The sequence below is a fragment of the Onychostruthus taczanowskii genome, unplaced genomic scaffold (assembly GCF_017590055.1).
Source record: "Onychostruthus taczanowskii isolate IOZ18803 unplaced genomic scaffold, ASM1759005v1 scaffold44, whole genome shotgun sequence".
NCBI lineage: Eukaryota > Metazoa > Chordata > Aves > Passeriformes > Passeridae > Onychostruthus > Onychostruthus taczanowskii.
Window position 1 is genome coordinate 917,191 of NW_024501903.1, and position 26,204 is coordinate 943,394.

Below are 26,204 nucleotides of genomic sequence, written 5' to 3' on the forward strand. Positions count from 1 at the left end.
GCTTATTTTCTCTTCTGCTCTCATTTCTCCAGGGACTTGGACTGCTTCCTTACTGCCCACTGCTTCAGCTCACAGGGATCCCACTAGTCCAAGATGCCTTAGGACAGTGGGGCTGCTGCATTATTGCTCCTGGTATAATGAGACACCTGGAAAATCACATTTCAGGCTTGGGATTTTGGTGCTGGGACACATCTCAGGTTGGATTTCAGGACTAAATCCAGCCTAACCTATGCTGCTCATCCTGACAGCCACAGCCTGGTGAATTTTTTGGGGTGTCTGATTGATTCTGATTGTTTTAATCCAGGGATTTTCTTTGCAAAAAGAATGAACATAAAATACAAATCACAAATCTGGCTACTGTGGTGTGTGTTTGGACTCTGTGACAGCGTTTGCCTGGGAAGAGTGAGCAGAAGCAAACTCTGCATCTCAGCTCTGTCACTGGCATTCATTTCCTCCAGCAGTGTTGTGCAGCCATCAGTATGGGGTGAGGACTCTAGCCCTGCATGGAGACTGATCCCACTGGGCATCATCTCCTGCAACAGATGTAGCTGAGACATAAGGTTTTGGCTGCTGGTACACTTTGTGTGGATGTAAATCTACCCTGCTATGTGTCTCACAGACTGACTCTGTCCTTCTGGCATAGAAAGCAGAAAGGGAGTGATTTCAGTTTCTGTACTGCCTGTGGAGCTGGATCTTGTGCAGGACAAGTCAAACATGAGTTGTCAGGAAGGGGTGGTGCCCTGGGGCTGAACCCCCTGCTCATGAGTGAGGAAAGTGAGCAGGGTCTTTGCCACGTTACAAGGAGCTGGACAGGCAATTCAACAGCCAAAGAGTATGTGAAAATTCAACATCTATCGCCGCTTTTTAAAATCAAACCTCACAATTTAAGTGCTGGTGATCATGGATCTTTTAGGTTGACAGTGACAAGTGTCTGTATAAACAGGTAGATCTCCACAGACCCTCCCTAGAGCAGGCTGTAAGAGTGTGACGGCTAAGTGAAAGGCAAGCTTAAGAGTGGAAGGCCTGAAAGACAGCTGAGGGTTGAGGGTCAGGATTTGGTTACAGCCCTGAAAGCTCTCCCTATCCTGAAGCAAGGCTGGGATTTGTGCTGGTTTAATGGGAGGGATTTGGAAAGTATGTTTAAATCTTAACTACGATGCTCCAGAGTATCCTGAAGACTCAGCAAGTCCTGTCTGTGAGACAAAGACATGAGCATTTTGAGTTTGTTTGTTTGAGAGTGAAGACACCGAGAGATGTGCCAGCAAGGCAGGCTGCTGACAGCCTGCTCTGTGCTTCATGTGCAGTTTAACAGGGCTAGAATGAAAGCATCAGCAGCTGGATGGTAGCAATACCTTGTGCAGTGCCAGAAGTGGCTGAGCTGATGTTGCACCTGTGTTTAAACAGGTGCTTTTCCTCCTCTCTTTATTCAATTTCCTCAGTAGTCCATGAGCAAAGCAGGTCTCGACTCTGCAGAACAGAATTTTTAATTACTTTCTTTGAAACTTTTTAAAAAGACTTTGCAAATATTTCTACTTTCTTTGCAAACGTCTTCTCTCTCCCTTGTCTTTACCACTGGCAAATTCTTTCCTTGCTGGTATCAAAAAGCAGAACTGGAGCCAGTCAGGCCTACAGCTGTTACTGGTATTTGGGGAGTACACTGCCTGGAGCTTGGAGTCTTGCAGAGAGGGAGGAACTCCACCTACCACTGCCAATGCCACCACGTCCTTATCATCTGTTTTGCAGAGCTTAGCAAAACACAGGTCTGAGAAAAATGCCCATCACAGAGGTTTATAGGGAATACAACTTCTGTGGTGGTTGTACACACACAGGAATCCAGCCTACCTCTTGCTGACACCATGGGGGATAGCTCATGCTGTTAGTCCAGTCACTCCCAGTGTGATCCAAATATGAGCCCAGTGTGCTCCCAGTCACTGCCAGTATGAACCAGTTGTGCTCCACATGGCTCCAACTGCACTCTTTCACCCTCACTTTTGTTGCAGTCCCTCCCAGTATCTCCCAGTGTACCCCAGTTCCTTCCAGCATATTCCCAGTATGATCCCATTTGCTCCCAACCACTCCCAGTCAGCCTCAGTGTAGCGGCGCTCACTGCCAGTATGATCCCAGTCACCTCCAGTATGATCCCAGTTGGTCCCAGTATAAGCCCAGATGTTTCCAATCACCCCTAGCATGTTCCCAGTCATTCCCACTTCTTGTTCCCAGTTGGGTTTTTTTTGGGGGGGGATGTTTGGAGAATGAAGAACTCCAAAGCTAAGTGGAAAAGGCCCCTTGGACAAGGAGGTCACACACATTCCCTTGCTACTCCTATGCCTGTGTGTACACACACTCTGGGTAAAAATTACACAGTGTCACTTCTGACTCAATATCCATTGTACTTTCTATTCCACTTTCTTAACAACTCTTCTGTGTCCTTTAAAATGTTCTTTATGACATTTAAACAGTTGTACCTGTGATATATGGGTACTGGAGAGCATTTGGAAGGAGGTGGCTGTCTTCCAAGAGAATTTAGACAGGGAGAAAACCACTTTTCTACAAAACACATATATTTATTATTTATCTCTCCGGCTTAAACGTCCTCTTCTCTGCTTATAGCAGCAGCTGTCAAACATCCCAGTAATTTTTTTTTAATCTTTCACAAAATCGAGGGGTTGTGGTGATTCAGGCTGGAGCTTGGTGGTGTGCATCCTTCCATTTAGCTTGTGGTCAGCTCACTGCTTCAGCACTGAGAACTGCTGGCTTCCAGGGACACAGATCCACTATGGATGTGCCCTCTTGCCTGTCTCTGGGCCAGCTGCTGAATGGATCTGTGGGCTGGGGAAAGATCTTAGCAGAGGACAGCACCCAGGCACTGTGTGCCCTGTCACTGAGCCCTAGGGGGTGCAGAGCCCTGCTAAGAGGTGCTCCCTTCCCCGGTTCCTCCTGCCTCCACTTTGTTTTTGTCGCTCCTACTTTTATTTAATTCTGTTTCACTGGGAGCTAGACTGGATTGGGTGCTCAGGGGTAGCTTTGCAATCAGTGCCAAGCCCAGAACTTCAGAAGTGTTTACACGTCTGCTCTCACAAAACAGAGAGTCAGTAGGAGTCAGGACTCTCAATACCTTTGCCATTGTGAGCCCCTGTGCTGTTATGAGGGATCTGGCTGTCCCCTGGAACTGCTGTGGATCTACTGTGAACAAACAAATGCCAGCTGGGATTGTTCAACAGGCACTGCCTGTACTTTTTGAGACCCATGGAAAGAAATGAAGGGCAGCTCAGTGTCAGAATGATTCACATCCTTGCTCCGGTTCCTGTTTGCTTGTTTGTCCAGGTGCATTTATGCATTTTCCCCAACTGCTGGCACCAGCAGCTCTGACCTGAGCAAAGCCCACGGAGAGGGAAGAGAGAGAGAGGGGTTGTATCTGCCCATTACCTGTGTGTGCATGAGTAGGTAAAAGAAAGCCCCAAAACCTAGTTTCCTTGCTATGATCAGTCTGTACTAAAGCAAGGGAAAATATTACTAGGCCCTACATGTTTAAGAGCTCAGTTTGTTACTGAAGAGTAAGTTAGTGGTACATTTTGATATGAAAATACCTTGATACAAAAATTGAAAAACTCCTTATTTTGAGAATGAGTAATTTCAAGAACCACATTCTCTTTTCAATTATGGTAAGATACTCAGGGAAGAGTTCAGTACAATCAGTCAACTAACATATAAAATTAGCATGTGGAAAGAAGGCCCCAAACCAGACAGTGTGTGTTCCTATTACCTAGGGCTTGAGCACAGCCTTTTGGTAGCTAGGCAAGACCCTGTAGGACTTCAGCATGCAGATTTTGACCTGCCTGACCAATGTTTAGCCCTCATTTCCTCCACTGGTGAGGGTGTGAGTAGGTTGGCCTTGAACTGGAGCATAGAGCAATGTGATACAGCTGGGGTGAGTTGCAGCTGTTCAATTTTCTCTTCAAACTGAAATATCTGTAGGGTAGAGGCAAGGTGAGGACTCCAGCTCTGCTTGCTCCCTTTGCTTTCCTCCTCTGTGAAGGAGCAGTGAGCTATGCAAATACACTGAATTTGTACAAAGCCTGGTCTCCATTTCAGGACTGAGACCTGCCTGGGGTGCTACAGACTCAGAAACCCTGAGGACAGTATGACCACAAGAGTTCACAGTGAGCTCCAGCTGGGTGCACATGCCAAGGGGTCATGGGACAATCCAGCCGAGGCAAAACAATGGGACTGGGGCTGCAACTGGCCCAGGGAGCAGGGGCAGTGCAGTGACCAGGAAACAGGCTGCTGGTTGGCAAAATAAAAGGCACATTTGTCTGAATGACGCTGGTCCATCCACAGGGGAGTGGGAGAACAGTGAGGCCGGAGTCCAAAAGGACTTGGATTGGCTGGGGAACATCCTGGACAGTACAACCCTGTGCCTGCAGCGCTATAAATGCAGGGAAGAGGTGGAGGGAAGGAAACCTTGGGGCTTCGTGTCTGCTTCCTGGGAGAAACAGCAACAACTGCCGGTGTCCTGGAGACTTTGGAAGGAGAGGAGCAGCACCCTACTTTCTCTCCTGAGCAGCCCTTCCAAGGAATCCACCCCTCTGGGGTTCTCCCATGAAAATGTGGACTCCCTTCCTCCTGAGCTGCCTGCTCTACCCCCTGGGGATAGTGGCACAACCGTAAGTGCCATTTAAAAAAATCTAATGATTGATAAGAATGCTGAGGGAGGGGCCAAGATAGCAGGGAGAGTGTGGTACCCTGTGTGTCACCTCCTGGAAGGACATGGGGTTCAGAACCCTCCTGAAGGTGGGACTCTCTGTCATGGATATCACTGCAGTACAAGAACTAGGTGAGCACTGGTGGTGGGAACAAGAGTGAGGAAGTGCAGTATGAGGTGGGATGAAGGGAAAGGTGTAGGATAAAGTGAAGGGCAAATGAAAAGGGCTGCAAGGCAGGGGATGGATAAGCAGGAGCCAATCTGCTGTCAGGGTAGCTGAGGAGCCATGTCAAAGCAAGAAGGGCAAATTCTGTCCTGTCACCTTAAAGTATTTGTCTTGTATTTATCTGAAATGAACTCTATACCTTCCACCCCCCTGTGCAAGGTTCTCACTCTGGCAATCTGTCCCAGTCTCTCCAGCAGAGCAGCACCTCCTAGCCTCGGAGAGATGGCAAGCTCTCCTGTTTCCTCAGGCCAGCCTTTTAGTGCCAAGAGTGGGCGAGAGGGCTCCTGGGATATGATGATATCTTGTTCCCCCACTGCAGGAGGTACCTGATCATCATTCCAGCTGCCTTGCCCTACCCCTCATCCCAGAGGGCATGCTTGGACCTTCGTGGGGTAGAAAAGCCTATTCGTGTGGCCTTAACCCTTGTGCACCCATCTGGCAACCTCAGCCTCTACCGCAAGGTCGTCCGGAACGATTGGATCTTCGAGTGCACCAGATTTCAGGTCAGAGTTGTTCTTGGCAGGGACCCCTAGCTGGCAGCTCACAAAGTGCTCATTTGCCTCTCACCAAAGAAAGAGAGAATGAGGAAGACAGAAGATAAGAGGGCATGGAAAGGAGTGAATGCAAAATTGGGGAAGGAATTAGTGGCAGTCTGGTGGCTTTGCTCCTTGTTTTTGTCTGTCTGCATGGCACTCTTCCTGTGGGATATCCTTTTGGCACACTGAGGAAAGGCTGCCTGGCCTGGCAGCAAAGGTCTGAGGAGGGGGGATAGCTTAGAAGCACCCAAATGGCAGTCGTGCAGCTCATTCTTTCCCCTGAGGAGGATGCACTGTCACAGCGTGTTGTTTGTGAATCTGTGATGCAGAAAGAGTCAGACCTCTCATCTCACACAGCTTCCCTCATGTGTGCTTCTTTCCAAGCTTTTCTTTCTGGGCTTGAAAATGTCCTGGAGGACTAGGAAAGACATGGGAGGGTGTACACACAAGCTCAGCATAAATCTTTCTTATTTGCCAGACTCATGATCCTTATTTCCTTAGTTTGTACTGATAATAAGAGGGGATTTCAGTCTCTGTGACCCTCACACTCTAGGAAATGGAATTCTCTTCACCACAGACCTTTTCTTTCCTTAAGTCTCCTCCATCTTGCTCCATGCAGGTTCTTACAGTGGAACCATGAAGTAGTAAACACAATTTCTGTGTCAGAACAGACTCCTTTTTCTCTTGTCCAAGATCTATCCCAGCTGCTAAGCATTGCTCCCCGTGCTTCCACAGACACAGCCTTTGGCCACTGAGGGGACAGCCTATGCTGGGCTCCAGAGTAAGATGGCAAAGAGCCTGGCCTTGCAGTGCAGCTGAAGTGAGAAGAGCACTGCTCTGATGCCTGCTAACCTAGTGGCTCTCCTGTTTTTTGTCCCAGGTGCCCCGACCTGCAGGCAGCCAGGAGGTGGCCACTGTGCACCTGCACATCTCCAATGGCCACTACTTCAGTGCAAGTGAAGAGAAAAAAGTCCTGATCCGCAGGGCTGGAACAGGCACTTTCATTCAGGTGGATAAGCCCATCTATAATCCAGGACAGACAGGTGAGCAATGCACAGAGCACCCTGACAGTGGCCCTGCCTTGACCCTCCCAGGCTTTGCTCCCAATTTTCCTGTCAGTGGAGCGCTGAGCGCTTTGTGCTATGTGGCCTCCATGGGACAGAGGGGAGAGCTGCAGTCAGGGATCCCAAGTTTTGGCAGCAGGAGGAGCCTGGCAGGGGAGGCCTGACATGCTCTAGGAGCAGGGCTGGCTTGGAAAAGGGAGCAGACCTGAACATGGTCTTCTTGGCCAGGGCCAGGTGGGACTGGTCTGCCTACAGTGCAGATAAGGAAATGTAAGGATAACCCTGGCTGTAGTCCATGGGAAAACCCCAAATTGTGAAGCAGCTCTGCTGCCGCCACGTGTTTGGGGCAAGCAGAGGAGAGTGGGGCTGAGCAAAGGGTGAGAGGGGCTGCAGGGCAGGAATGGGGTTGCCACTGGATCTGGGTGTGGGGCTGTGGGTCTGGGGTGAGACAAGTGGGAGGCAAGTTGGTTCCCATGAGTACTCGGTCTGTAATGTACTTTACACCATTTTCTCCCTCCAGTGAAGTTCAGGATTGTGACGCTCACTGAAGATTTTGTTCCTGTTAACAGCAAGGTAAAGCCTGTCTAAGTGGAGGCAAGGAAGTCTCCAGGCTTCAGGTGGTTCTGCTTCCTCTACCAACCCCATGCCAGGGAGGCTGGGACAGTCCCAGCACCCAGGGTGCCAATGCCAACCCTCGAGTAAACCAAATTTGAACAACAATTCCTGTTGGCTGATGGCTCTGCTGTTGCTGTCATAGGATGGCTGCTGGTTGATGGGAGGCTTGGATGGTGTCTGGGGAGCGTGCCAGCATTCCCAGCTAGCTGAGTCACCTGAGTGCACCTGCCCTTGCCAAAAAAGCAGGCAGAGCTTCTGGGGACCAGTCTGTGGGTTGCTGGTCATGGGCATAATTATCAGACAAAGTTGTGTACAGTCATCACCAGACTCGAAGATTCCCTCCTACAGCTCTGCAAAGCTCAGTGATTTGTGCAGTGTGCGGCACCTGAGGGTGACAGGAGAGCCAGAAGCAAGCTGCAACATTTTAAGAAAAATTAATTAATATGGGGAAGGATACACAGAAGTGATCATAAAAAGAAGAGAGAAAACAGTACAACCAAATTGTACTGACTTGCTGCTGGCAGCAGCTCATTGTCCCCGTGTCAAGGGGGTGAGAAGTTGCCAGAGACTTACATATGTGGTGGCCAGGAAACTGCAAGGCTAGTGCCATTCTTCAGTAAGCAATTATATCTGCAGCCAGCAGCTATAGCTATTTCACTCCTCAGTCCTCAAGCAATTTAGGGACAGCCAACAGGAATTCATGCCATGACAATTAAAATACTGAAGGGCACACATTAGGGGAGCTGGACCAAATCCTTCCAGACTAAAATAAAGGGAAAGATCCTTCCAGCTTCTTTATTGCTGACTTAATTTATTCTTTCTTGGGCTATTGGTGAGGTCCTAGAATCAAACAGTCTTTTCTTCTCCCCAAAAGGAAGGCACATATCTTATATTAATAAGATAATTAAGTATAAACAATACATTTGCTTCCATGCCTGCAATTGGTTCATGTACATATTTGACTGTAAATGCTTGATGTCTATGTGTGAGTACAAACAAATTAACATTGTAACTGTTAATTATGCTGTGATGAAAATTCAAAGAGATTGTGTTTAGCCAAAGCTATTATAAAGGCTTGAGTGCACTGCAGCACTGAAGCCATAATACCTAGTTTGTAAAACAGATGAATTGAAGTTAATATGGGTGCTGTTCAACAGTGGGTTAACCTGCACTGTTTTTTTTAATTTCAGTGAAAACAGAGCTGCCTCTGATAGCTTGTATGAAAGCTTAGAATGATGAATAATGTGAATTACACGTCAATTGCATGTTTACAGTCTGGTTACTCTCCCAAGCCCTGCTCCTACCTCTTTATGTGCTGTGATCCCATATTAGAGGCTTTTCACCAACACTGCCTCCTAGATGATAGATGCAGTGATAAAAGAACAAACAGAGAATTAATGGGCCTAGAAGGGCTGAAATGTGTCCTCTTTTGTCCCTCCCTGTTACTGTCAGCTGCAGTCAGCATTAATGCATAACTTTCAGCCTTGCCCCCTATGCCAGGGATTTTAAAGGAAGATTTTCTGATAGGTGATGCAGTTTTGCTAATTATTGGGATATATGTTACAAAACTGGGGCCATTTAATATTTGTGACCTTGGGATGATGGTATTTGAGAGTCTTCCTACTCTTCCCCATTTTATTAGAGCAAATTCTAGCTTTTATTTTTGTCAAATACCTATCAAAATGCATCTTAAATATTCAGGGATCAAAAAGGAAATCTGAAGAATAGCAGAGATTTTTACTATTCCTTACTATTTCAAAGCAGTTGTTCTGCTTTCAGCAGGATCAAGCCTCTTGTATGATAATGTTTGTCATAGTACAGGGGCTGGGTGGGTAAGAGAAATTTGTATGCAGGTTGCTGTGTCATGCCAGTTTGTGACAGTGCTGTCTGTTTGCTTTGCAGTACTCCGTGGTGGAAATCCAGGTGGGTGTTCCAGACTCCTCAGGTGTTATGAGGAAAGGTATTTCAGTATGGATAGTACCTTGGATGCTGCCTTACTGGTTCAAGTTGCTTTTCTTAGGCTCTATGCATCCACATTCACTGTCCCAATGCTTCCTGTTAACAAGACTTGATGATAAAAATGATTTGACTTGATCCATTTCTACATTCAGGAATTTAGGCCCAGCTTTAGCTAATTTTTATAGTTCATCTTTACTGGAGACTGGAGAGTCTAAATGTCAGAACCTCTTCTGTGGCTGTGCAGAGCAGAATAAACCTTGGTGGGTCGGGTTGACCTCTGTTGGTGCTCCAGCATCACCATCTGGGCTAAAACCAGCAGGAACCTGTGAAAGCCTCTGGAATGTCTGATTTGCCTTTGAATCCAGTGGGCTCTGGGTAGAGAATAGCCATCATTGCTGATGCCTGCCTCTATTTTCCTTCCCTTGCACCGCAGGACCCGAACCAAAACCGCATTGGCCAGTGGCTGGATGTGAGACCAAAACAGGGCGTTGCAGATCTCTCTTTCCACTTAGCTGATGAACTCTCCCTGGGGACTTACACCATCAGTGCCCAGTCCTTTAAGTCCAGCTCAGTCCAGTCTAGTACCTTTAAGGTGGAGGAGCGTGGTAAGGAGAATAAAGAAAGGGATGGAAGAAGTTGCTTGTTTGTTGCTTGCCTGTCTGTATAACAATATAAAGCCAAATATTATAAAATAGGGTTTACTGCCTGGGAGCTATGACTGAACACAAATTTATTGGCAATATAGAAATGAACACAAGGGAGATTTTGCTGGAGATTCCTGGAGAAGGTACCTTCTGGCAGATTGAGAATACACTAAAGACCTCTTCAAGACTGTTGTGGGGGGAAAGAAGGGAATTCTTTCTTTGGTTTCCCTGTTTTTCATTAATGCTTGCTTTTGCCTCATTAATATGTTCCTTTATGGGAACATACTCTTCCCTTTTGTAATTCTGTGCCTGGGTAGTCTTTTGCCCTTGACAGACTAACTCTGATGTTTTTGTTCCAGTGTTGCAAAAGTTTGATATTTTCTTTGAGGGACCAGCTCAGATTTATGCTTCAGATAAAACCTTCCCACTGCAAGTGTGTGGCAGGTAAGGAGAATGTTCAGGGCAAAGGAAAGATTCCATCAAAATTGTGTCTCTCCTTCCACATGTCTCCTGTCTTTTCAATCCATCAAAGAGAGGTGGCTCAAGAAGGGTCAAACAGCGCCATTCCTTTAGAAGAATCCCAAATAGTTCAAGAGTCAAGCTAATGGGCTCTTCCTTGGGGAAGAGGTACCTGACCCACACATGGGAGAGAACATCCAGCTATAGGGAGACTTGCCCTGGGCAACAGATACCCTCCTTTGCAAGATGTGTCTGTCCAGCATAGAAAGATCTTTTGTGGGAAAACCACTTGCCAGATACGGGACAGACATGTGGAAGTAAAGGAGCAGGAGCTGGCATTTCTTTAGGAGTTTATACCTTTTCTTCTCACTTACATGCTACTGAACTTATTACCTTCTTAGAAGCAGTAGATAGATTTCTTTGGTTATGTGGTTATCAGCAAAAAATGAGCCGATGAGGGTAGGAAGGAGGGCAGAACCTCTGACACAAAGAATAAACACAAAGAAGGGAGGACAAAGAACTCAAAAGCACTCAAAATCCGGTGAGCTCATTTGTATTTGGGGCTGCATTGTCTGGAGACTTTTGGTGTCTCTTTTGCCACTATTTGATCTGACATAATTTCTCATTAATTGCATTAGTTACAATCAGGTCACATGAGGCTGTAGTAGTAAATAGTACACACCACTCTACATCACCAGGGTGGGTCACAGATGTCATCTTTTTACTGGTACTGTCAGGAGCATTGCTCTATAGGGCAAGTCAGAGAGGAGTCAAAGTAAGAAAAGGCAGCAAAGCAGGCAGAGGAAATACCTAAACATCTAAATCAGCAGAGCAGGTCTGATGATGGAAACAAGAGCCCTGATCATGAGATAAGCCCATAGAGAGGCAAATCTGAGGTCACTCTGTGGCTCTATTACTGCAATTTGCTGTCTGCAGGGACACCCATTTCTGCTGCTTTCCCTCTCAAACTAATATCTTCACCGAGTGGATAAATCAGGTCCATTCTCTGTGTCTGCCTCCAGTTCCAGGAGAGAAAGTGCCCAGAAATGGGAGAGCTCCAGAAGGTGTGGGTCTGCTCCTGTCCGTTTCTGCATCTATTCCTTTGTTCCTGCATCTGTTGGATGCCAGACCACACTATTGCACTCCCAAAGTACTCAAAGTGTTTTATTTTAATTTGTGCCTGCCTGCTTGCCAGCTGCAGTAAGACCTTTGTCACAAAAGGCACCTGTGTGGAGCGATGTGCTGGACAGAGCAGGCAGAGCCTCTACCCAGAAGCTCCCCTGGTCTTCTCCCTGCAGGTACAGTTTTGGGAAAGCAGTGCAAGGGACCGTGCACGTGACTCTGTGCCAGAAAGCAAGGAGGTGGCCCCAGAATGCCAGCAAGGACATCTGTAGGGAATACAGCGGTCCTGTGAGTAAAATCCTGGAAGGTATATGGGCAGTACAGAAGCACTGCACAGGATGCAGTGTCAAGGGCTGAGTGAGCAGCATGAGCTGCTCGGAGCAGTCTGACCTTGAATGAATGGAACTGCTCCAGTCTGGCCTTGAATGTTTCTGGGGATCCACCACCTCCCTGGGGAACATGTTCCGGTGTTTTACGAGAGGCATTGTTATTTGTTGTAGTCGATAGTTATGACAGAATGACTAATCCTTGTACTTCTGACTCCTTCCCTTCTCCCCAGCCCCAAATAATACCTGTCATTCCCATTGCAGACAGCAAGCAATGGGTGTTTCACCCCTTCTGTCAGCACATCAATCTTCAATCTGACTCCCAGCGAGGAAGACAACAAACTTTATGCAGAAGCCTCTCTCCTGGAGACGGGCACAGGTACCCAGAGGCTCAGCAGGGAAAGTACAGGGCCAAGAGGAATCATCCTGGGGGTTTGAGGATTAGAGAGGGCACACATCCCCCTCTCCTCTTCCCTGCTGCTGGGATCATCACAGGACATGGAGAGCTACTCTGCCAGCAGCAGGAGGATGAGGAGTGCCTGGGAGCTGAATGAGTGGTGTGGGTCCATGAGGCTACAAAGAGGCTTGCATACAGCTTAACTAAAGAAGGAGCTGCCACAGGAGCAGCCTCCAAACCTTGAAGAATGCTGGTTTTGAGGAGGAAGTTGCAGACACTGCTAAAAGGGGTTGGGAATAACAAAGTGAGATTAAACTACAGTGCAGTAGTCACCTCTGGTACTGATCCTGCTTCCCTTGCACTCTTCATTCCAACAGGGGTGCAGACCAACACCTCCAGCCAAATCCTCATCTCCAGGACAGCTGCAAGGGCAGTATTTGAGACACCCAATGAGTATTACATCCCTGGAGTACCGTACAGGGGAAAGGTGATTTTCCTCTCTTGCATTTTTGCTCCCTGTCATTTGCCAAGGAATATGCCATCTGGTAAATCTAGCTGACCTAAAGCATTTCCTGCTCCTCAGACAGAATAGTTTACCTTGCACTGTGTCTCATTGCTTGACAGTGTGGCTACAGGTTCCCTGTTGTGTTTACACCTCCAGCATCTGCTGAGAGCAATGAGTGGTGTCTCAGCAGGGATGCTGGGATGCAAGGACATCTCAGCTGTAGACTAGGAGAGAAATTCCTCATGTTCTAGCTATAGACACTCTTTCGAGCAGACAGATTTGAACCATGCTCAGCTTCACATTAGAGATGAGGGAGATGTGCAGTTCTCCTGTCTTCTTGGGGCCAGACTGAAGTCTGTAGGTTACCTGCACAGGAAGGTCTATGCTTGTCAGAGATAGGAAGGTTTTGGGTATGACATTGGGAGAAATATCTGACTATGGCTTTCCTGCCTCACTCTTTGTCACCAGATTAAGGTTCAGGATCACTATGGAACTGGTATGAAGAACAGGAAAGTTTATCTTGTGATAAGGTTCATGAGGCGTCGCTTTATCAAAACATACATCACAGATGACAGCGGAATAGCATCATTCAACCTCGACACTACTGCCTGGAACAGCTCATCAGTCTCTCTGGAGGTAAACACCATTTCTGCATATGGGAAAGTGAGAGTCCTTGAGCTCTACCTGTGCTCCCCCCTCCTGCCCTGCAGCCCCCCCGCCAGCTCAGGCCGGGGCTCGTCACACAGCTCTGCACAGAGCCAGCTGGAAGGCACCAGGCCAACAGCCTTTCCCAAACCAAGCTGATGACAACCTAACAAAGCACTGAAGCATGAAAATCTCCATTTCTGTGTGTCTCTGTGCCCCTCCAGGGGAGGTTCACACTGGAGGAGTTCATGCGCACTCCTCGAAGGCCTGACTTCACTTACACGAACGCTTACCATCACCTGCAGCCCTTCCATGTCACAACCAAGAGCTTCCTGGACATACACCCACCCACGGAAACACTGCCTTGTGGCCTGAAGCGGAATGTCCAGGTGACCTTCACACTCAGCAGGGATGACCTGGGAGAAGACACCAGCCGTATAAGTTTTGTATATTATGTGAGTAAGGGTAGCAGACAACCTGGGGGGAAAGGCTGCACTAACAGGACTAGACCTCAAGGAAAAGCTGAGGATATAATTTAAGTCATCCCTGGAGGGATGACAGCTAAACCTTCTCAGGGGACTGGGTGAATGTTACATCTGGTAGGGCTCGGCCTGGCCCCACCGTGATCCTGGTGGCTGGGGCTGCAGTCACCTCCAAGGATAGGAGGAGGTTTCTGTCTTTGTAGCCCATCACCCTCTTAGCCTCTGCCAAGGCTGCAGCTGGAAGTTTCTTCTCCCTTTGAGGATACTGGCTGGGTATCCCTTTTTCACTCTGGTTATCAAACAGCTGCTCAGTGGAAATGGATTTTGGTCTGTTCTGGAGGCCAGCCTGCTAGAGGAGAACAGTTTAGTTATCACTCATCAATCTGCAGTGAACCCATTACCCATCCATTGTCCTCACTGAACAGACTAGACCAGAGACTCCTGTGCTACAGCCTCTCCTCCCAGCTGCAAATCTCCTCAGGTCTGGGATTGGATTGAGCCCACAGTTAATTCTGGGGGCTTTATTTTGCTTTTGAGAGCAAGATGCACATAGGTAAGTGTGGAGGCACTCTGGTGGCAAACAGCAGTCTGCTCATCCCATGTCCCTCCTCCTGCAGGTCACTGGCAAGTCTGGAATTGTTGTCAGGGGCCAGAGGAATATCCAGATTGGGAAACTGAACAGTAAGTCATGGCAGAGAAGTGGAAACAGTTGGTTTCTAGGTTGGACATGAGAATTGCTGGAGTTTCTCCCAAATTCCCTCAATCTATGGGTCTGGAGCAGTCAGCAAACAGGACAGAGGGAGGCTGAGGAAGCAATTGTGTCAAATGTGGAAAAGGGCAAAAAGACAAAATGAAACAATGATGGGAAGAGTGACTTGGAGGATGGAATACATAGGGTCAGAGAATGGAGAGGGCAGACAGTGCAGCAGCATGAATTGCTTTGACATTTTGAGACTATATAGCACAAAAAGAAGAAGGGCAGAAGGAGGTGTTGGGGGACCCATGATGAAAATATTCTACCTTTCCTTCTTCAGTGTTGAAGGGCTCATTCTCCATCCCTTTGACCTTCAGTGCCGACTTGTCTCCATCACCTTCCTTGGTGGTGTACGCCATCTTCCCCAGCGGAGGGGTCACAGCTGACAGCATCCGTTTGGATGTTACCTTGTGCTTCCAAAACCAGGTGAGACTCACTTCTGGCTGGGGGAGAGCTGAAGAGCAGGAGTCACGAGGCTTGAGGGAAGGAGACCCTCAGATCCTTCCAAGAGAGAACTAGGCAGCAGAGATGGAAGGGGAATCTGCAGCACAGTGCCCAGAGACCAGGAAAGCTTCAGCAGTGACTTCTGATAGCCATGGCTGAGCAGGGGAGATTCCAGCTAGTCTTCCTCTTTCGGTCTGTGCCATCTGTCTGTCATCCTCCTCACTTCCTTCTTTTTCATATTCCTTTCCTGGTGTGTTGCTCCAGGTCAAGGTAGGATTCCCAGGTAAAGAAGCCCACGCAGGGTCAGCAGTGCAGCTCCAGCTGCAGGCAGCGCCTGGCTCCCTCTGTGCAGTCCAGGCAGTGGATGAAAATGTGTTCTTCACCAGACCAGACCATGAGCTGACCAGCCAAATGGTGAGTGTCTATGCAACCAGGCAAAACCTTGGGAGTGATGGGTGAGCTGGCAGAGTCAGGCAGGGGCTGTGGCAATGGGAGCTGGAGGCCAGTGAATGAGGTCTCTGTGTGAAGGAGAGAGCAGGGCCTGCCTAGGAAGAAGCACAGGAACTGATGTGCATGCTAGGGGACGGTGAAGTGAAGCATCTGGAGGTATCTGCTCCTTGCCCAATCCTTCCCTGCCTGTGAGTTTGCCTAGGTCTATGGTTTGTTCCCTGCTGCCTACCAACGTGGATACCCTGCCCAAGTAGAAGAGCATTCAGATCGCTGTGTGCAGCCTCAATCCTTGTCATCTCTGCTACGAGGAAGGCCACAACAGTCCTTTCAGCCTGACATCTTCAACCTCTTCCGGGTAATCGCCTCATGATGTTTCCCAGAGCTGTTGCAGTTATAAGCATCAGAGGTATTTCCTCCCCAGGCAGTCTGAGAGGGCTTTTCCTCCCCCAGACAGAACCTGCTGTCTGCTCTGACTGAAGTGTGCTGTCTCAAAAGATGTACACCCCATTGAGTAGGAATACTTGTATTTCCCTCCTCATGTGCACAAAGCAAGGTGATGAAATCTTGGACCAAACTCCATTTTTTTTTACTTGAATGGGAATGAGGAATGAGTTCCTCGGTGGTGTACTGTTTGCTTACAGTATTAGAGAAAAGAGAGACAGGGTGCGATCCCAAGCATTAGACCATAGGTTATTGACATGGCTTAGTTGTTAGCTGCTCTTTGCCACTATTTTGGGCAGGTCTCAGGCAGACCTCTTGGTGTCTTTAGGGCAGATCTCCTCCATGCCTCCCTCAGCACTGTATCTGCTTGGGCCAGTGCTGCTCTGGGCTGCCTGGGCACTGGGTTGTCCTGACCCTTGTGGTTTCCAGAGTAATTTGAAGAGCAGCAGTCAGACTTCCCCACTCACAAATGCTTTTCTGCCTCCCCTCCCCCTGCTCTTTTCCTAATAGAGCATGGGACTGAAAGTCTTCTCAAACCTTGTAATCAAGAAGCCCTCTCAATGCTCTCGTCGGATGGATAGGAAGCCAGTCATAGGTGAGCTGCACTTTGAGCCTACCTGAGATCTTCGGGGTTTGTTGGTGGTGGATATTGTCTCTCTTAGGAGTACTGGGTGCTGCTGCCACAGTCCACCAGACTCAGTAGGAGTGACCCAGTCCCCATAAAAAAGAATGTTACTACCTGGATGTTCCCTGACACTAAAGGATGACACTCCCTTTCCTCACAGACAAACCCAAGCAAGGCCCAGGATCTGTTTCCCAGTGTCTACTCCCATTCTTCAGGCTGTACTGAGACCCAGCTTCTGTCCCCATTTGTAGCCACAGAGACAGCCTCATGTTCTTCCTCTGTGTCTCAGTTTGCACTCGATAACTGTACTAAGGTGCTCACGTGTCTGCCTGTATTTAAACCATTGCTTGCTGTGGAATGTGAGCTTTGTGCAGCAAGCAAACAGTTCTGTTACTCACAGAATTATACAAGTGTGGGTTAAAACAGCTCTCTGGAGGTTTTCAGTCTCTTAAGCAAATCTCTGGGTCAGGTCAGGAAAGGGCTTTGTCTAACCAAGTCTTGGAAACCTTGCAATCAGCTCACTGCAAACTGCTTCTCCTGCTATCACTCTCTTTTCCCTTTATTTCTAATCTCTCCCATGAAATCAGTCCAGCCCCTTGTGTTTTCCTCTGCCAGACTCTCCTGTGTCTCTCTTACTGTTTGCTTTGCCTCCAGCCCCACTGCTAGACTGTCTGTGGTTGGCAAGATTCATCTCTCCCACTCTTACTCTTTCCTTCAGGGGTGCCTTCTACAGAAGACCAAAGAATCAATGGGGAACAACCCCAATTTACAAATCACAGAAGATCTCACCACTATTTCCCTGAGACTTGGCTCTGGAATGTGTACCCTGTTGGGTAAGTGATTCCTGACTTTACAAATGGACAGAAGGATGACCCTTTACTATAGGGACTTGGCTGCCTTGAGTTTGTGTAAAAGAGGTGCAAAGAGACCCCTGAAGGCAAATTATGTGGCTCTTCCCTGCATCTGTAGTGTGTCAAACTAGTAGACTTTGAGGTGCAGAACTGAAGTGTACACAGATTTAAGGAACAGGAGTACACTTCCAGACCAAACCACCACGAGTGTACAGAGTTGGAATGCTTGGGCAGTGTCTTGTTCAGAAGGACATAAAGCCTTTACTGATGGTTTAAAGAGGGTCTAGGGGAAAAAATTGCTGAGAAATGCTTTGCTGTGAGCTACTGGAGCATAGGTCATTGGCAATAGAGCAGAAGTTGATCCAAGCATGAGGACCTGTGCCACCTCCATCAGCAGGCCATGAGCACTCCTCATTGCACCTCCTTCCCTCTCCACTAGCAGATGAATCTCTTCATGCAAGTTCTCTCCTCCTCTCAGCTCCAATGGCAGCAGGAATGTCTCAGTCACAGCACCTGCTGCTGCTGCAGAGTGGAAAGTCAAGATGTTCTGCTTGGCTGGGAGGGGGTTTGGCCTTGCCCCGACCACGAGCCTCAGAACAGTTCAGCCCTTCTTTGTGGACATGACATTGCCATATTCTGTCATCCATGGAGAGACCTTCCTGATGAAAGCCACTGTCTTCAGCTACCTGCAGCAGTGCATACAGGTGTGTCACTGTGTGGGACAGGCCTCCTCTGCCCTCCAGTTTTAGAGCTCATTGTGTCAAGCCATCGCACCTGAGCTGCCCAGTCACTCACCTGCATCTGCCATTCCCACAGATCCAGGTGGCCCTGGCTAAATCCTCAGACTTCCAGGTGGAGCCATGTCAGACTTGCAGGGAGAAGGAGTGTCTGTGTGCAGAGGAGTCCAAGACCTTCCTGTGGAATGTGACAGCAGTCCAACTGGGTATGGCAGCAAAAAGGGACTGGTGGTGGGGAACCCCAAAACTGAAGTGAAAGAGTGTGGGAGGTCCAGAGAAGTTGGCAGAGCCGGGTCTCCTCTGAATCGTGAAGTCTGTCCTTAATGGTGCAAACATGCAATCCATTATGTTTGCTTTCTTTCTCTCTTCTTAGACAGACTCACTAGAGAGGGCAGGAACTCCTTCCCTTGAAGAGAGGGCTGTGGGACCAGCTGGGGAGGGGGAGGCTGTGTGGATGTGGGTGGGGGAATTTTGCACTGCTCGTCCTGTGCTTCATATGCAATGGGAAGGGCATGCTGGGGTCCAAGGGCTGCTGGACCTTCTGTTGTGTAAGTCATATTGCAGTGCAGTGAAGTCACTGCTGGTGAGATGTTACTGAGTTTCATCATGCTCAGGGTGTCTGAACAAGCTGTCAGCACTGGCTGTCTCACCTTTACTGGCCAAACCATCGAGGCCATGAAGACCAACAACCCAAAGCATCTCAGGCCACCATTGGTGAAAAGAAAAGAAAAGAAAATTTACTCCATTTGGCCACAGGTATAAGAAAAAGACTCTTGAATTTATTTGCTAGGGACTCTGAACATCTCAGTGAGGACAGAGGTACTGGACACCATGTCACGGTGTGGGGGCAGGAAGCCCTTGCCAGCTGCTCTGAGGGGGAGGCACACAGTGACCAAACACTTGCTGGTCCAGGTCAGTACTAGAACAGCCTCACTTCTGTCTATGATATCCCTGCCCAAGGGGGAAGGCAGCCTGAGGTGGGCTGAATAGTTTTATCACCTCAGATTTTGGCCAGCAAGAGTATACCAAAGCTGTGCCTTAGTTCACTTTATTTCTCCCATGACCTAGCCAAGCCTGTTCTTGCAGTACTCTTTCTTGAGCTGCATTCCCATATCTTTGTTCTCCCTGTACCTTTCCCTGCTTTGCATGCTGTACCTGAGCTTTTGTATGTGCTTACTGGCCAGAGAGCCCTGTCCCTCGGGCTAACTCTTGATCCTTTGAGCAGTGAAGCAGGCACACCTGCCAAAAAGGAGGAGGGTGAAGTCCTTGACCTCTGAATTCAGACTTGAACTTTCTCTGAAATGTTGTCATCATTTGGGAATTTTATGTGTATTTTTGTTTCTCCATGTCCCACGTGCATATTTCTGCCCTGGCAGCCAGAGGGTGTGTTAGTGGAGAAGTCCCACAGCTCCCTTCTGTGCCCAAGAGGAGGTATGTGTCCGAGACAAGGTATGTGCACAGCCTCAGTGGGCTCTGCAGCCTGAAATAATACAGCTGAAAGTAGAGCTAAACTGTGGGAGGTCTCATGACAGAATGTTTTGAAATTATTTTTCACACAGGAAATTTCATTTCCTATCAGCCTTGAATGAATAGGAAATATTACTCCCACATGTGCTGTCCTACATGAATTTGCTGCTGAGTACAAGTGGCAAAATCCTGCTCTGTAGTCTCCTTCCCACAGTGCAACCCTTGGATGTTCCTGGGGCTTCACAGTCACTAGTGAGAGGTGCTCCAACCCATCCCTGCAGCATTGCATGTCTCACCAGGATGTCCTCCGTGGTGTGATGTCCAGCTGTGATACTTGTGAGCCTTCTGAAGTGCAGTAAATTGCGCTGAAGTGAAGCTTGGTGGAGCCTCAGCCCCACCAGCAGCTCTCATGTATGGCCCAATCTGAAAAGTTTCCAGGCAATGCACCTCGGTGCAGTGACCAGGACAGTGGGTGTGAGAGGGATGTAGGCAGTGTCCCACTTACCTGGGCCACTCTTGTCTCTCCAGGCAGGGGCTTCTGGCTTGGTTTTTCATGCTACACCTTTTATCCTACTGTTATCAGGAAACGTGGCTGAGGAACCCGTGGCCCTTCGCCTCCCTGACAATGTAGTAAAGGCATCTGCCAGGGCTTCCATTTCCATCACAGGTAAGTGATTTCTACTGTGGGCTCACAGACTGCTGGTTTGTGTCAGAGCAAGGCTTAACTTGGTGTCAGAGGATCCACTTGACAAGAAACTGCCCAGACGAGAGGATGCTGTGTTTCCATTCCCTGCAAACACTAGGCTTTCAGATTTTTGGCTTTAATGGAAGAGTAATCTGCACAGGAGAATAATCCTTCTTTTTCTACCTAGGACCTTGGAGCAGAGACTTTGGACCTTGGCTATTTCTGTGTAGATACAAACAGTAAAGCTCAAAACCATGCTACAGCAGAAGCTCCTGAGAGAAGATATCTTTCTCAGCATTATCAAGTTGCAAAGGAACACTTTGGAGAGGGTACTGGGTCTGGCCACACCTACCATTAAATACATCTATTTGTATTGCAGGCCAGACTGGTGTGAAGCCAGGCCTGGCATAAGTAGCCATGAATACTGTGCAACAGAACCCAACAGAGGAAAAAACACAAGGCTTTTCTGACTGGCTGCAGGATGTATGGACACCTTCACACCATCTGACTAGCACCCCTGCTGCCTTCCTCACATTTTGATACTTGACATATGGCTGGGTAGAACAGGCCTGGCTAAAGACCTGGCATTTCAAGCTTTCCCTGAGTGCTGTTACATTTGATTGTCTGTGTGACACAGGCTGAGCAGGTGCAGCTCTGCTGACAGCCTTTTACAAACAGTATGTGTTATAGCTAGAGCTCTTCAGAATGCAAAAGCTGATAAGGGGAACTTATCTCCAGGGACTCCATAGAGTTGTCATGATGCCAAGCTGGAAAGAGGCAAAACAGTCACCACTCTCCACCTTGCACTCAGTTGTTTACTCCTCTTTCCTCCTTTCTCCAGTGCTTTCCCCCTGCTGAGATAAAGCACTCTTACCCCCTGCCTGGCTGAAAAGGCCCCTCAAATAATATTAACACTTCCTTTGTTTTTTACACCCTTGGATAGGTGACCTCATGGGATTGGCACTGCAGAACCTGGACCACCTGGTGCAGCTGCCCCACGGCTGTGGGGAGCAGAACATGGTGCTGTTTGCCCCCGTTGTCTATGTGCTGCAGTACCTGGAGAAGACGAGGCAGCTGAGCCCTGAGATCAGGGACAGGGCAGCAGGATTCCTGCGCAATGGTGAGTGCAACAGAGCCACCGTGCCCCTCTGCCTTCCCCAGAGTCCAACACACCAGTAACTCCTGCCCTTGCACCCAGTCTGTCAGAACTGTCCCCTCTGTGTTGCTGTGCCATATTAATCACTGTTCCCATCTCCCCAGGGTATCAGACACAACTTCTTTACAAGCACAGAGATGGCTCCTACAGCTTCTTTGGGCAGAAGGATGGAGAAGGAAACACTTGGTAAGCGCTGCGAACATCCCTCACTTCTGATTTTTCCTGTCTGGGTCAGAGCACCCAATGGATCTGAGAAAGGTGACAAGATGTTCCTTCTTTGGGAGGAGACAGAAGGCACTCTGACAGGGAGAGTCTGAGGCACTTGAGCCGCTTGAAAAAGCAGTCAGGCAGGGCACCAGAGTTTCTGGGAAAGTGGAACAGCAAATATGTGGTCCCAGGGAATTAAAAGTCTTTTTTTTGTCTCTATGCCCCTGCTGTTGGCCCATAGACAACACCAGGTCATACTACTGGTGACCTGGTAGGCAAGAGGGGTACACATATCTGGAAAAAAGTCAGGTGAGAGCAATAAAAACCTTCTCCTCAGTGAGTGGAGAGGAGCTGCCTTGGCACAACTTACACCTGTGGTGCTTGGCTAAGATGAATGGAGAAAGGAAGGGAGGAAGAACTGGGGAATTCCAGATCATCTCTAGTAATTTGGGGGAGATAAAGTGGAAGAGGTAAAAGTAGAAGGAGTAGGAGTGTTTTCACCTGTGAAATTACTGGGTAAAGCACTAAGTAGTACATACGAATTATATCTGTGCAGACAGGGGCAGGGAGAGGAGCCACTGGGGTGGGTCCTGTGGACCATTTCCACTTTTAGGTTGATTTTCTTTACGAAAATTACTCTTGTTTTGCACCCCCACTATGTCACTAGTTCAGGGACAAGCACAAGGAGACCTCTGATTGTCTCTGCCTTTTTTTTGTTTGCCTCTTTTTCTTACAACTCATCCTCTTCCTAGGTTGACAGCTTTTGTACTCAAGAATTTTGGCCAAGCCAGAAAATACATCTACGTGGATGACAGGAACATCCAGGATGCCCTCCGCTGGCTAGAGCAAAACCAGCTCCCCAGTGGCTGCTTTGCCACCAAAGGGAACTTTTTTCACTCCTCCCTAAAGGTAATTGGTGGGCAAGGGCAGGTAGCACTGCTGGGGAATGACTGGAGAGATTTTTGACAGCAGAAGATTGTGGGATCCCAAAGGATCCTAGAAAGTCATTCTGCAACCTGTGCAAGCCCTAAAGAGAGGGAAAACATGACAGGAATGCTTTTCCTTCTGAGGAGTGGACCCTCTTAACATCCTGTAAGAGTGAAAGATGTGTTCCCCTCACAGGGTAGCATGGATGATGAAGTCTCTCTGGGGGCCTATGTCGCTGCAGCACTGCTGGAGATGGGTCTGCCACTGCAGGTGAGCACACCCAGCTCCCTCCTGCCCTCCTGGGCACCACCACGGGGGTATGCCAGCTTGTGATTCTGGTCTTCTCCAGGCCATGAACTGGGAGGGAACTTCTGGGAATGAGTCCATGTTTGGTCAAATGATGAAGTCATTCCTCAAAAGAGCCAGCGATGTGAAACTGGCCTGATGCAGTAGTGCTTGGTGGCAATGGCTCCCAAGTGCACACCAAGGCTGCACTGCCTGTTTTCTGATGAGTCTGTAAATTAATGCGTTTCTCTGGAGCTATGTTGGGAAGACATGTGTGGCTCCCTGGAATGAGTTCCCCAGCCCCCTCTTTCACCCCTGTCAGAGTTTGGCATCTGTCTCCTCCCAACACAGGGCAAGCTGATGCAGACTACTCTCCGCTGCCTGCAGAAGGTGGTTCACAACATCACCAACATCTACACAGAAGCCTTGCTGGCCTATGCCTTTGCCCTGGCTGGGGACTATGAGACAACCCAGGAGCTGCTGTACAAACTGGAGGAACAGGCCATCAAATCAGGTGCTGCCTGCTGGGATTCTGGACCAAAGTGTGCCCAGCTACAGCAGTAGAAAATTATATATGTATTTATAGATACTCCTTGTATTTGTGCAGTAACTGCATTGTGTGACTGAAAATACAGTAAGGTATTTCACAAACTGTGAGAGTGACTTAGAAATAGTTTCCTCAGACTGGAGGATTTCAAGATCCCTTTGATGGAGGAGGAAGGAGTCTGTCAGCTAAAACGAGGTGAAGCCTTGGAGAATAAATTCAAGAAAGCAATCCTGGCCTGAGTACAGGGAATGTACTGAAGGAGCCCTGAAAGCACTGTGGGGTTTGTTTCCTCTGAAACCTGAATTTTGTCCTCCCTAAATAGCCTTCATAATCCTTTTCCTTCTGCAGGAGGACAAATCCACTGGAGCCCCAAGCCAAGCTCTCCAGCTTCCACAGACTTCTGGCCTGGCACCCAGTCAGTGGACATAGAGCTGACAGCCTACGTGCTCCTGGCGTACCTCTCCAAGCCACGGGTGCACACCGGTGACATGACAACTGCAGCTGGCATTGTGGCGTGGCTGACGCGGCAGCAGAATGCCTACGGGGGTTTTGCCTCCACCCAGGTAACCAGCAGCTCCCTGTGGATCCTTTTGTGGCCTAGGCTGGCAGCACAGGTCCTCTTGAGGAATTCCTGTGCCAAGCCAGTTCCATCGCAGCTGATGCTTTCAGAGCAGCGCCCGTCTCTCCCTCTCTAGGACACAGCTGTTGCCTTGCAAGCCTTAGCCAAATACGCAGCGAGGACGTTCAGCACGTCAGGCCAGGCAGTGGTGAGGGTGAGGTCCCAGAGGGCCTTCGGGAAGGCATTCCAGGTCAGCCGCCAGCAGCGGCTGCTGGTGCAGCAGGCAGCGCTGGTGGAGATCCCGGGGCAGTTCCTGCTGCAGGCCCACGGCAGCAGCTGCGTCTTCGCTCAGGTCAGGAGGTGGGATGAGCGTGGAGAGAGGAGGACTCTGCCTCTTTTCTCCTGCACGAGATCATGTCTGGCCTGTGTTTTCTGCTCCTGGCCCTCACCCTGCAGACGGTGCTGAGGTACCACGAGCGTTCCCCAGGGACCCCTGTGATCTTCACGCTGCGTGTCAGCACAGAGCTGAACAACTGCAGCCAGGCGAATCCGCGCGTCCTCACCGTCCGCATCCTCGCCAGGTGACTCCAAGGGCTGCTTCCTCCTCCAGCAAGATGGAGTGAGCTCGAGGACAGCAGCCAGGAAGGTCTGAGCGCTCTGATGGAGAGACTTGGCCCTTGGGGTGAACAGGACAGAGGGTGAATCAGACAGGTGGAAGGCTAGGAGGGGGAAGGTGCTGGCTAACTCCTGTGAGAGGGAGCAGTGGCTGCCATGCCCCCAGTCCCAGCTGGGACACCTGGCTCAGGGCATGGTGGTGGAGGGAAGAGGGGCTGGGAGGGCACTGTCCTCACAGAGTCAGACCCTCTGTCTGTTTTTTCTTTTCCAGCTATATCGGGAGCAGAGTCACATCCAACATGGTGATCATAGAGGTCTCCCTGCTATCCGGATTCATCATGACTTCCAGATCCAGAATGCTGGTAAGAACTTTGGAAAAAGAAAACCCAGCTGTGGTAAAAGGATCCTGCCTGCTTATTCCTGTTGAGAATTGTTCATTTCAGGCCAGGTGTAGCTAAATTTGCAGGGGACCTTTGCTGTTGCAATTGCACCGAAACTTCTTGTTTTCCTGCAGCCCCCACAAGGGGGATCAGAGGTGGTTCAGCTCCTCCCACTGGCAGTATTTAGATTTGGGCCAGGAACAAAGTGTACTGCTGGGTGTTCTGACACCAGGATTTGTTTGCCAGGAAGTCTAAGACAGGATTTCTCAGAGATACTCTAGCTCTAGCTAAAAAGATTCTTTTGTTTGCCAATTAAATCATAAATTAAATCACAGACCCCATGCAGGTCTTTAAACGCAGTTGAACCCTCAGTGAGATGAAATAAGAATCTCTACTGGTGCCTGCACCCATTTGCTCAGCAGCATATCAGTCATACATACTACCCACACAGCCTTTGGTCTCCAGAGGGGGAGATTCCCCTGCCCTGGGCAGGGTCAGTGTGACACTTCACACATGAGATGCTCACAAGGGATGTCCAAGAGGGACTAGCAAGGATATAACCACTGAAAAATGCACAGTTCCACGCAGAGTCCAGCTCTATACCTTCCCTCCACTGAAACACTGGCTCTCTCAGGTCAGGAATCCCTGAGGAAAATGCTCACAAATTTCATTCCATTATTGTTTCCTATCCTAGCTGGAGAACAGAACCATTGTTAAGAAAATAGAAGTCAAAGCTAATGTGGTCTACATTTACCTGGAGAAGGTAAGTGAGAACAAAAACATTTGGTGTGGCACAGTGAGAGCAAAAGGTCAGAGGACAAGGAGCTGTGTGAGAAGCCTGAGGCTGGTCTAGGTAAGAAAAGAGCACTGGTAGAATTGGGGGCAGAGGAAGTTTGCCCAATTTCATTGTCATTGGATTAGAATAGTGCTATTCCTCACACAATACTCCATTTTAAAGTCCACAATCTCTAATGGAATAGAGTAATGTAGTGCAGGAAGACATTCAAATCAGGGAAGGTGAAGATGCTGTCACTTCTTTCTCCCCTTCCTTGCTAATTTCCTTCCATCTCCACTAGCTGAATGATGAATCTCAGACTTTCATTCTGCAACTGGAACAAGAAATTCAGGTGAAGAACCTGAAACCAGCCGGCATCAAAATCTATGATTACTACCAGCCAGGTGGGTTGCAGATTTCCTACTGTTTGGGGGTGGGGAGCAGGGTTCCTGATTCTCTGTCTGGGAAGAGACATGCAGCCTTCTCTGTGTGCATCCATGTGTAATCACCTTCCTCATTTCCTCATTTCCTTTTGCAGAGGAGCGAGCCTTGGCTGAATACAGCGCTGTCTGTAGTTGAGGTAGGCAGCAAGTTCCCATGTGACACCAACGGTGGCA

General features: G+C 48.8%; 1 protein-coding gene across 1 annotated transcript; it reads left to right on the top strand.

Annotated features, from left to right (window-relative positions):
• Positions 1–4,605: 4,605 nt before the first annotated feature.
• On the top strand, positions 4,606–26,166 carry LOC121341040 (alpha-2-macroglobulin-like protein 1). Its single transcript, XM_041414215.1, is given in 34 exon segments — positions 4,606–4,664; positions 5,248–5,431; positions 6,345–6,507; positions 7,049–7,101; positions 9,046–9,066; positions 9,536–9,707; positions 10,106–10,190; positions 11,504–11,615; positions 11,918–12,032; positions 12,428–12,537; positions 13,024–13,191; positions 14,300–14,381; positions 14,660–14,862; positions 15,145–15,294; positions 15,533–15,685; positions 16,282–16,366; positions 17,115–17,229; positions 17,726–17,951; positions 18,064–18,190; positions 18,775–18,896; positions 19,361–19,415; positions 20,035–20,118; positions 21,080–21,256; positions 21,397–21,478; positions 22,252–22,408; positions 22,622–22,696; positions 23,063–23,225; positions 23,607–23,821; positions 23,954–24,169; positions 24,274–24,398; positions 24,704–24,794; positions 25,507–25,575; positions 25,889–25,991; positions 26,126–26,166. Coding segments are annotated over 34 exon segments (4,158 nt in total).
• Positions 26,167–26,204: the final 38 nt, after the last annotated feature.